At 40.3% G+C, this 12168-nt stretch overlaps 1 protein-coding gene across 5 annotated transcripts in view; it reads left to right on the top strand.

Moving 5' to 3' along the window:
* LOC116827534 (ankyrin repeat domain-containing protein 40-like) overlaps positions 1-10257 on the top strand; it is a 13713-nt gene extending 3456 nt beyond the window's left edge. For 2 of the 5 annotated variants that reach the window (XM_032785158.2, XM_032785157.2), the window contains exons 2-5: positions 890-1038; positions 3877-4368; positions 6111-6286; positions 7050-10257. In XM_032785158.2, coding sequence (XP_032641049.1) covers positions 890-1038; positions 3877-4368; positions 6111-6286; positions 7050-7193 — 961 coding nt within the window. In that variant the 3' untranslated portion in view covers positions 7194-10257. Of the gene's footprint in view, positions 1-889; positions 1039-3876; positions 4369-6110; positions 6497-7049 lie in introns of all 5 variants that reach the window. The other 3 variants (XR_012656932.1, XM_075071826.1, XR_004374328.1) reach the window with 3 other exon arrangements.
* Positions 10258-12168: the final 1911 nt, after the last annotated feature.

The raw sequence follows: 12168 nt of genomic DNA, 5'->3' as shown, positions 1-12168 counted from the left end.
GACCCATTGTAGTCTCCCCTTTAACCAGTTCCTTATCCACCTTTCAATTTTCATATTGATCCCCATCTTTTCCAATTTAACTAATAATTCCCCACGTGGAACCGTATCAAATGCCTTACTGAAATCGAGGTAAATTAGATCCACTGCGTTTCCTTTGTCTAAAAGATCTGTTACCTTCTCAAAGAAGGAGATCAGATTGGTTTGGCACGATCTACCACTGAAACAAACCACCAGGGGCAGTGGTAGATTCTCCATCTCTTGATGTCTTCAACTCTGGATGCCTTTCTGGAAGATTTGCTTTAATCAAACACATTTTGGACTCAGTACCTGGCTGAAATTGAATGGCCTGTGATACACAGAAGGTCAGATTTCGTAATCTATAGTCCCTTCCGGCCTTAAAAATCTATGAATATATAATTGTATATTCCTAAATATGGATTTAGGAGGTGTAACTTTAGGGCCTTGTTTTTGAAGGTTTTAGTCCAAGTCTTTATAGGGGTCTAGTAAGTCTATTGTCCTCTTTAATTTCTATTACACAATATATTGTGTAACAGTTAACATTGCTCAAGTACAGGGACCCCCAAAACTATATTTTATTAATAGCATGAAGCAGTGTTGTTGTTTTTGTTTGTTTAGCACAGTCAGTGTATTCAACGGACACCAACTGATCAAGGTAAAGGAAGTCCCTCCCCTAAGGAATCTATAATTGAATCATGTTCAGTTGAAATGTGGAAGCGACTCTGGTGTCTCCCAAGTTACGCTTATTCTATGTGCAACCTCAGGCAAATGGATTATTGTTGGCACATAATGGATTAGAACTCTGGATTTTGTGTTCGGGGTATAATTCCTTGGAACTACAAAGTCACCAATATATTTTCTTTACACGCAGGACTTGTTTGCACTGGGCATGCAAACGGAATCATGCTGAAGTGGTCTCTTACCTGATTGATGCTGGTGCTGATAAAGAGATTCTCACAACTAAAGGAGAACTGGCAGCCCAGTTAACGTCAAAGAAAGAAATCAGGAAGATTATGGGAGGTACAACTTACCTATTTTAACATTTATTCTAAAATAGTTGGTCTTAATATTTACTCCCTAGTTCCATAGACTGACAGCATTTCTATTATAAAGACAGGGTCCAATCCTGTCCTTAAGTTACACTAGTAATGCTTACTCATACAAGTAGTTCCATTGACTTCAGTGGCACAATTTGTGCAAGGAAGGGTTGCAGGTTTTTCTAGGGTTTATATCTTTGCTGTGAACATGTTTTGTGCCAAGATGAAATTTGCGTTAGATGAATTTTTGTGGCAGTGAATTTTATGAGTTTACTTTTTTACTCACTTTCAAAAAGGTTTTGCTCTTCCAATTCAGGTTTTTTAATTTTTTTTAGATGGACTGTGCCTTTCTATAACTGGTAATCCCTTACCTATCTATACGAGTTTAAAAGATTATACCCCATGTAGGTAAATATGTTAACATCTTTGATCTTCCATGTGTACCTAGTGCCTTGTAGATATTTGTAAATATATTCTAATATGTTGTAAGAAATTGTTGGAATCAGGACTGCTGAATTTTACTCCTGTTTCTGATACTGATTTACTCTGGGTAAGTTACTTTGGCCTCAGTCATGCTCCTGTGGAAATCAGTATAAACATAAGTGCAAGAATATTTTATGTCAAGCAAAGCTGACTAAGACATAGCAGGTCGATATGGACTTTGCTGTGGAGAGGAGACAGAATAAGAGGGTGGATACCATTTGATTTGCATGACACTTCAGGTTTAAAGGTGATTACTGATGCATTTCCTCATATGATCTTCAAATTTGTTTAGTGTGGTTATTTCACTAGTAGATAAACCTGTTTTACTCTTTTAATATGATACTATAAACTGAGGTTGCCAACTGCAATTCAAAAACTCCACTCTTGCTAGGAAAGTGCTTTTTAAGGCTTGTCTTCATGGGGAAATTTACTGCAGTAATTATACCACTGTAGTGAAAGTGACATAAAATAAACTGGAAAAAGGTACTCCTATTCTGGAATAAAAAGTGTGTGCATCTATGGAATTATACTGGTATAATTATTGCAATATAATTATACTGGTATAACTAAATTATAGTAAATTTCCCTGTGTAGATAAGCCCTTCGAGTCCTCTTTTAGCTACAGAACTTAGAATGAAACAGCTTCTCCAGCTGTCATGGAAGTGTTTCCATTGACTTAAATGGAGTTGAATCAAGCCTCAAGCCGAAGGCTTTTATATATAAGGACAAATAGATCTGGTCAAGCTGAACCAAAAGTCTTACAAGGCCATTGTATACAGTAGCAACTGCTACATTTTAGGAGTGATGGCTTCTGATAATTTCATAGCAGAGTTATGAGTTCCTGGCAGTAAAACTTAACTTTCTTCATACACATAACAAAACACGTTGGTATATTTAAAAAGCTTATCCCCCACACGTACGGAGACGCAAGCCCCAAATTAGATACATGACACTCTTAGAAATGGTGCAGATATGTCTGATTGAGTCGTGTTTCTGTACCATAGAAATTTCACCTTTTGTAACTTTCAGTGGGCATGCCTGTATATGTTAATTATATTTGTATGGGGAATGGGCCTCTTAAATTCAGGCTGATAATTTTGACAATCCATGAAGAGTGCGTAGTAGTTGATGACTGCTGTGTAAATGCATGTGTAGCTAAGTACAGGCTGCCATTACTGTTTTCACAGTCATTTGTGTGATTGGTATAATCTTTTAAAACTGGTTTTTCCTTCTTCTGGGCAAAAATCTACAGCTATTACACATACAGTAGGACAACAGGACTTGTGTCTTGACTTTTGAAGGTTTAGGCTGACATGTCCAAGGGAAATGAACTCCCACGTAATTCCTGCCTGGTATGTTTGTCTGGTCACTAATCATTCATGCCCAGATTTTTAAAGGCATTTAGGTGTCTAGCTCCCATTGATTTCAAAGGGAGTTAGGAACCTAAATACCTATAAAACCTGGGCCTTACTTACCAGGTATGGGATATGTGTCACTTTCACTCTCCTAAACAAATTTAGTTGTGCATTCCCAGGAAAACTGAGAGCATCTTGTTTGGGCTTCCTTGGCATTGTTACTATTAATGGGCTTACTCCTGCTGTTCTTATATTCAAGCCAAATTTGTTGCAATGTTTGGTGAATGTGAGGACTGCGAGATTGGACCCAACTAAGTGAGAAAAAGATTCCATTTCCTTTGCTGGCATCTCTGAAAACCAATTATTTTAAATAATGTCTTTAAAAAAATCACATCAAAACTACTTCTCAATCTGATCCTTTCAGAGATGGGGAATTGTCACTGCTGTATTTAGAGGCATCACTTGTATCTGCTTTTGATGGTTTATTTTTCTTTGGCTTTTTTTTTTTCTTTTTCTTCCAGCCAGTTTGTACAAAAATTTCTTTTCCTCTTTATTTTCATTCTTTAATTTCACACTCCCAGCATTTTGCAATGCTTCCAAGGGCCCATAGGCTCAAGTTACTTGGGGAGAGGATAGCTCAGTGGTTTGACCATTGGCCTGCTAAACTCAGGTTTGTGAGTTCAATCCTTGAGGGGGCCACTTAGGGATCTGGGGCAAAATCAGTGCTTGGCCCTGCTGGTGAAGGCAGGGGGCTGCTGCACTCAATGACCTTTCAAGGTCCCTTCCAGTTCTATGAGATAGGTATATTTCCATATAGTATTATTATATTTAAGCAACATTGGTGCAATTCTTGTGATTTTGTGCAAGATGATGTAATTTTGTGAGACAGTAGGAAAAATTGAATTTTATATTTGAATTGGGGAAGATGGTAATATTTTTAACAAGTTTTTTTTTTTTTTTCCTCTCTCTCTCTCCCCCTGAAGTGGAGGAAAATGAATTTCAAAAAGTGGAAGACTTAAACTTGCCAATTGTTGCAAACTATTTGGCCAATCCACCCTTCCCTTATATTTACACTAAAGAAAACAGCAGCATTCCATCCATCTCAACAGCATCCCAGAATGAAAGCACTTCCGTCTCTTCTGTTTCTCTGTGTGAAACTAGTCCTTGTTCATCAGCAACTCAGGTCAAAAGCATTTGCACACCCACGTCATCACACAGCGAAGACAGTTTTCCTGTGGCACGCTCTAAGGAAGACCAGCCCACCCCATCAGGAGACATCATGGTGCCAGAATATCCAAAACCTAGAGTCCAGAATGGCTCCATTTGTCAGCCATCCATGTCTCATAACAGAGGCCTCTTTTCTCCAGTAGCATCTAAACAGCCTGTACCTCAGCAACAGAATGGCTCTCATACTGGGGCTGCACCGACATTTCAGCCACTTTTCTTCACCGGAACTTTTCCATATAATATGCAAGGTAACAAAGTGTAATTTTCCAAGATCATGCATCTTGCTACCACACTATTGATCCATGTTTGCATCACTAGTGGGGAACTGAAGTGAGGGTGTATTTCATGCTGATGTCAGTCTGTCTCTTTCCATCCTCTTGGAGGAGAGGTGGAAATGTCAAAGGGACAGTATAGTGGCAGAGAGAGCAATCTATTCCCTTTCTTATTTCAAATGCTGTCCCCACCCTGCTAACTAGATTAAGTGTGGTATTATTTATATAGTAATATAAATGTGTTACAATTACAACTGCTTTTCCTCTGCTGGAGAGATTCCACTCTAAAACCCAAACAATATAAAAATCATAAACCCTGCCAAATATGATACACGGTGTAATAACTCTCTTGTAAACCAATACAACTTGTAATTTAGGGCTTGTCTATAGAGGGAATTATTCTGGAATAGCTGGAATAAGAGTTAATCCACTTCAAATTCACATCCTCCTTTATTCCAGATTATTCTGTGTGTAGACAAGCCCTTAGTAACAAAACTTAGCTCCTTTTTCTGAGGTTCCTTTACATCTCCTAATGCTTTTTTCAAATGAATTTCATTGCTGTTGAAATTAAACCCTTCATTAGTCATACTGGGTCTACTCTGTTACACTGATGTGAACCCAGAAAAACCTTTCTTAAAGTCAGTGGAGTTATTCGCAATTTACTCTAGTATAACTGACCAGAATGTGGATAATTACATGCATTCTGTTTGCTCTCACAAGTGGAACAGATTTGATATGTCATAACATTATTATGAAGCTGTGCTGCTGTTTGTGTTTAGTGAGAAAAATCTGTTTTAATTCCCATTTCAGCCATAAACTGAATTGTTAAGAACCCCCAGAATAGAAATTGTATTCCAAACCAGTCATCTTGTCCTGTCTGGATGTGAGGCTTGGCAGGGGGTCTGGGTATGGGAGGCCCAGATGCATAGGGGTTGGGTGGATAGGGGAGCAGCTCCCCATGCAGTGACCCCGTTCCCCCACAGTTGAGGAGCAATGGGGGCAGGAGGATGCTGAGCTTCCTGCAGCTGGGGGAGGTTTCTGGGGGTGGGTCTGACACAGCCCCAGACACTTCTTGAAGGGGAACTGGAAGTCCTGTCCTCTCCTCCCTCCAGCTCACCCAGGACTAGCAGGTGATCCTGGCTCCAGGTAGGAGCCACTGGCTGGGGTGTCCCCAGCCCCATGGTGATTCACCTCTGCTGGCTGCTCTGGGTGCCTGAAACAATGTACCTTCTCCTCTAGGGAGTGGTGTGTGAGTGCTCTTGCAGCTTCCCTGTCAGAAAGTCATTTTTCTCCTGGAAAGCAAAATAATCTGTGGGGCTCATGAATTCTGTATATGCGCAGTGGTGCAGAATTCCCCATGGCGTATACAGTAGTATCTGTGCTATCACGAGCACTAAATTCAAGGGGGAGAAGAGGAATTCATTCTGATAGAGGCTTTAGAATATTGCATTTTTTTTTTTAAATATGCCCATATCATTTTAAGGTTTCCTCTGTAGTTTTGGGTTGTTTCCTTCATTGTGGATATGTGTTACTGGACTTTCTATGGGTATCTCAGGTTTAGATCCTTGTAAGAGTGATTCTGGTATTATGCTAAAAAATTCTGAGTTTAAATAATAAAGTGTAAATTCTCCCTCAGTTTCAGTCTATTATACTGATTATTTTAATTTGTAATATTATATCAGACCTTCTCCCATACCATTTTTTTCTTTTTTTACTAGAACTGGTGCTTAAGGTAAGAATTCAGAACCTTAGGGAAAATGACTTCATTGAGATTGAATTAGACAGACAAGAACTGACCTATCAGGATCTACTTAGAGTCAGTTGCTGTGAACTGGGTGTTAATCAAGAGCAAGTGGAGAAGATTAGAAAGTTACCAAATACGTTGGTAAGAAAGGTAAGAGGAACTTCCATATTTAATTGCTAATTGGATATTATTCATTTTATTTCTCTGTTATCTTGGATTCTGGAGTACAAAGATCAGCTACTGACTTTAGACTCCAAAGAATTGCACTTTGTTCACGAACTGACTGCCACGTTTTGTTACATATTCAGGCCCAAAGGAAGATTTCATAGGAGGGAAATAATGCAGTTTCATCATGATCTAGTAAAAAAGTATTTCTTTTTATCAATGTGCATGTTTATCTCTTGAGCATGTCATTAGTATGTGGAAATGGAAGAATCTTTTTGTGTGTGTAGGGAGGGAGAATGCCCTACCTCAGCTTTTGTTGCAGATAATGTATAATGGTACCCCATCAGCAATGTAAACATTCCTTTGTGTTCAGACAACACAGCTCTCATGGTTCTGTGTCTGAAATCAGCTGGCCTTGTCTGCATGATTTTCAGTTAATCTGACACATGCACTGACTTTCTTAGTAATGTTCTGGTCAGATCCTTTCACTGCGTAATTCACTAAGTACAAATAGTGGGTGCTTGAAGAATGGAAAAGTCATCTTAACGATACTGAAAGATTCCATCATAGAGCAAAACAAATAGTGACACATCTGTTAACTAGAAAAAATAGTACTTATGTACCTTGTTAGGTAGAATTGTACCTGGCAGTTGGTTAATGCTTGCTTTCACAGCCCTGACCTTGTTTAGACACATTAACGGTAAATATATTTATAGACATTTGCTTTTTTTGTTTTCATCCTTTTAAGGACAAAGATGTTGCAAGACTTCAGGATTTTCAAGAACTGGAGCTGGTTCTAATGAAAAGTGACAACTCTCCTTTTAGAAATGCTGCATCAGCACTGACAGAGAGGTCTTGCTACAATAGTAAAGCATCAAAGCTGACTTACTGAACTTTCTAGAATGTGAGAATTACATGCTGCTGTCTTCTGAAGCCGTGGATTAATTGTGTGTGAAACCTTAAGTTATTGTTAGGGTTAATATTTGAACTAGTAATAGCATATCTTTGATATTTACTATCCTTTTCCATTTTTTTAACTTTATATTGTATTCAGATAAAGGGTACCTCATTTGTCTAATAAGCCGACTGCTTCAGATACAAGTCAGTGAAGTTTATTGGTTGTACTTGGCATAAGAAGGCAGCTGGTCAACTGTTGAGATGAAAGGTAAAGACTTCTAGAAAAATCAGGGAAGTTAGATATCTGTTTGGTTTTTTTTGCATAAATTTGTGCTTCTGTGGCTTGTGGGCCCCTTGAAAATGTAAATACTGCCCTTATTTTTCAGACTCCTCAAGGTGCAGTCTCTCTCTGCTGTCACCAAAACTTTTAAGTGAACCAGTGAAGGATGTAAGGGTTTGTATTAGAGAGTTTTCAAGAATTTGGTTTTGTACTGCCTTCTCCTTCCTCAAACTATTCAGTCTATGAACAGTCTCACATCCATGTTTGGAATGGAGTTTAGCTGTCTGATTACTGTACACAGTACCTGGCTCACTGAATCTCTTACAACTGCCCTAAGTGTGGGAATAAATATTAATTCCTAACATCAAATACTTTCTGGGGCGCTATCAAAACTTCAAGAAATCTGAACAGATATGGGCCTGGAAAATCCATAAAGATTAAGGCAGAATTACTGCTCCACACAAAAGGAAAAAGGGACAGAAGCCCTAAATGTGAAGTAGCATGTCATACTGTCTTCTAGAGCAGTGGTATTTCCTGCTCCAAACAGTCCACAGAACACCCATTATAACAACCACACAGGGACAGCTTGCTAAAATCAGATTCCCAGATGTCAAACTGCCATTGATGTTTATTAAACCCCTTCATTTCTCTTCCCCAAACTAACAGGTGACCCACTGAACAAAATGGGATAACTTTTAATATTTTGTTCTTAAAATACTGATTTTTTTTAGAAGTAGATCTTAGCTGCACTGTTGAACAATTGTATAAGATCATCAATGCAAATGAAAGTTACATATGTGGTTGTGCTTAAAAGGAAATGGCCATGTTTGACTGTATATTTACATTATTTTTGTGGGTGTCAATTGCTTTTAAAAACCTATATACTTCTAAAAGAATTCATTCGCTAACACTTTTCCACTGGCAAGCATTAATTACTCCCTATGATTCTAGTAGTGCTTTAATGATTTTTTAAAAATCTCGTCTAGGAACTAGCCTCATTGATGCTAACAGTTCAGGAAATCTGGGTTAAATTCAGCATTCTGTGCACTAGAAGCACAATAGTAGAAAATATTTGTTGTTGAGAAGTGGAAGTATTAACTCCAGAGGAGACAGTCTGCTATGCTTAGCCAAACCCAATTAAGGGAACATGTGAATGGAAATACAGGCATCATCAGAAGCAATTAACATATGCACTTGGAGCTGTTTTTAAATTGATTCTGTATGACACATTCTTCCCACCACTGTTGCATTATGTTGCATGAGCTGGTGTCACTTAAAGTCTGTCAAAAGCTTCAGCCAATTGAGTAATCCAAATAGCTTAATGTTGCTGGATGCTTTATGCACTATGTTAAAAACTTGAATCTAAGCCTAGTTGAGCTCTTAATTTTTCAGAGCTTATCCTGGGCAGTGTTAATTTAAAATATGTATCACATTTGCTATCAAATACTATATTTTCAAGTTGTTTTTTCTCCCAGGAGCCTGGGCTTACTTTTGTTGCTGGAAGTACTTATCTCCAGCAGTTCTCAAAACACTCAGCTACCCTGAGACTGATGAAGGCCAGGCTGATGTGCAGAAAAACCAGAAATGGCAATTCCAGATTGAGTAGGAAATCTGACCTTTCGTATGATTTAAACAAAAACACTTCCTACCCGTGTCTTTCAATTAAAAACGTAACCTAATTTAAAAGAGATCTACTATTGAGTCCATCTCCAACTCTATTTCTTTATTAAACTATACTAGAGCAGCTGCCTTTAAATAGCTTCTTCCTGCACTACTACCCCAAGAAGAATTTGATACAACAGTAGGGATTATTTTTTATGTGGCTTGCAGTGTATAATATTGGAAATGATTTAGTGTAATACACTGCTTAGGGGATCGCTTCCCCTTGCAGTAGCTGCTGCTCTTTTGACCAATATGTTTTCACATGCTGTACAACTGATGGCACATATTGGTTTATTAAGTAGACATTTCTGAATTTGACTAAACAATAGAATGTGGCAAATTTGTTTTGCAACGTGACAGATAAAATCCAAAATATAAAGATGTTAAAAGTTACTAGCACTTTCCTTTTGATCACTGAGATGTTTAATTGGTTTAAAATTGATTACTGCATTCTAGGTCCTTTCCCTATTCCAACTAACACTCCACCAATGAAAGCCTCCAGCGATATGCATCTGTGGTCTAATCCTTCTGCCATCTAATCCACTCTGCCAGGTCTCTCCCCTGTTCTGTCCGTACAGTGGCTGGACAAGCACATAAGACCTGATTCAGCTTCTACTCACCTGAAGGCCCCTATTGACATCTACTTAGTCAAACCTGAGTCTCCCTGTGGTGGAGATTTGGCCTACATACTTGCCACTGTAGTGCAGGAGTTATTTCAAAGTGAATGCTAAACTGTTTGGAAAAAACAGTAGCTATGTAGCTCAAAATTAAGAGTATTCACAGCTAGTTTTGCAGATCCTCTGGTTTAATGCATGTAGGACATTGTCACTTTTACATAAACAATGTAACAGAATTGTCCAGTAACTAATGGAAGCGATTCTATTTCAATAAGCTTTATTTTCTCTAATTCACAACAACTGTTAACTTGATATGCAACACAACCTTTGCTAAAGAACTACTGACTGTAAAAATATAGTGCTGGTAACTGAGCAAATCTGTGCATTCAGAGAATTATTTTTGTATGTTTTATGAAGTTTGATAAAATTTAAAGCACACTAACTAAGTTAATGGTGAATTTATTTCTGTTCATAGAATAATAAAGATGTCAGTGGGAAAAGAGTTTAAACTTCTTCCAGGGACTTTTTTTTGGCATTACCAACTTATATTGAAATGACAGGGCTACTTTTAAAGCTTGCAGATTTCTTTTACATTTGTTTCTAGTCCTAAGCTTTAGTTCCTAAAGGCAGAACCTTAAAAGTCAATTAATAATGAATATTTAACACCAACCATGTAAGGTCAGGTGTGAGAGCAGCTGAGGAAAGAGGCTTGAGGTGGTTTCCAACTCTATGCATCTTGTCTTCAGTATACTGTAGGAGCTAGTCAAACAAACAGCTGCTGAGCTTAACGCTGGCAGAACTTTGTCGCTTTCTATAAGGGTGGATTTGTGCCCAGTTTTACACCAAGAGGGTGTAAAAATCCAGATTGCTAAACAAGTGACATTTGCCTTTGTAAAAGAACACAATGAGAGGGTCAGGAATGGTAAATAAGTTACTAAAAGACATGCCAGCTAAGTCTTCAAAAATAGGATTAAAAAGGCTTTAAGTAGCTCAACTCAACCTCCAGGCCCTAAGAATAGCCATGCTGCATCAGACCAATGGTTGCAGTAGCCTGATGTCCAAAACTGGCCAACACCAGGTGCATCAAAGAGACTGCCCAGAACAGGCACTGTGTGAGCTAGCTTCTGGCAATCAGAGGCTAGGAACAAGCAGAGCATGGGTGTTGCATCTGTGACCATCTTAGCTCATAGCCATTGCTGGCCCTATCTGCCATGAACTTATCTAATTCTTTTTGGCCTTCACATCATGTTCTGCTGTGTGAGGAAGTACTTCCTTTTAAACCTGCTGCCTATTAATTTCATTGGGTGACACACATTGTGCATCATGGGTCTTGTGTTAGGTGAAGTGCTAAATAACACTTTCTCCAGGCTGGTCTGGATTTTATAGACCTTTGTCCCAGTCTGTTTAATCTCTCCTCATACGGAAGCTGTGCCATACCTTAATCTTTTCTGTTTCCCTTCGCTCGCTCTCTCTCTTTTCTAATTCCACATATCTTTTTTGCGATGGGGGCAACCAAAACTGCATGCAGTTTTCAGGGTGCGGGCCGGGGTCTCAAACTCAAGAGGGCCACGTGAGGGCTAGTTCATTGGGCTGAGATCTGCATCCCTCTCTCTCTCTCTCTCACACACACCCATCCCCCCTCCAGCTCTACCCCTGACTCCACTCCTTCCATGAGGCTCCCACCCCTTCCCTGCCCCCATTCGAACAGTCCCCACCTCAACTCTGCCCCCTCCCTGCCCCCACAGGGCGCTGAGGTGCAGGGGTGTGGCAAGGGAGTGGGGTGTGGGATGCAGCAGGGGGTTGAAGTGCAGGCAGGGGATTAGGGTGCAGAAGGGGTGTGGAATGCAGCAGGGGGCTCAGGGCAGGCAGTTGGGGTGCAGGAGTGTGGCAGGGGATTGGGGTGCGGGATGCAGCAGGGGGTTGAGGTGCAGGTAGGCGATTAGGGTGCAGAAAGGGTGGGGGATGCAGCAGGGGGCTCAGGGCAGGGAGCTGGGGTGCAGGGATGTGGCAGGGGACTGGGGTGTGGGATACAGCAGGGGGTTGAGGTGCAGGCAGGCAGATTAGGGTGCAGAAGGGGTGTGGGATGCAGCAGGGGGCTGGGGTGCAGGGGTGTGGCAGGGGATTGGGGTGCGGGATGCAGCAGGGGGTTGAAGTGCAGGCAGGGGATTAGGGTGCAGAAAGGGTGTGGGGTGCAGCAGGGGGCTCAGGGCAGGAAGTTGTGGGAGCGAGATTGTAGGTAGGGTGACCAGATGTCCTGATTTTATCGGGACTGTCCCTAGATTTGCTTGTTTGTCCTGCGTCCTGACCCATGTGCGGTTGGGACACTAGACAAACAAGCAAATTTTCCCTCCCGGAGGGACTGTCGAGCGCCCCTCTGCCCCGCCCTCCGTCTCCTATTGGATCCCTCCCCA

This window comes from Chelonoidis abingdonii, chromosome 13 (genome assembly GCF_003597395.2).
Source record: "Chelonoidis abingdonii isolate Lonesome George chromosome 13, CheloAbing_2.0, whole genome shotgun sequence".
In the NCBI taxonomy this organism is placed as follows: domain Eukaryota; kingdom Metazoa; phylum Chordata; order Testudines; family Testudinidae; genus Chelonoidis; species Chelonoidis abingdonii.
Note: the sequence above shows the minus strand (reverse complement) of the source record. Positions and strands in the feature narration are given on the sequence as shown.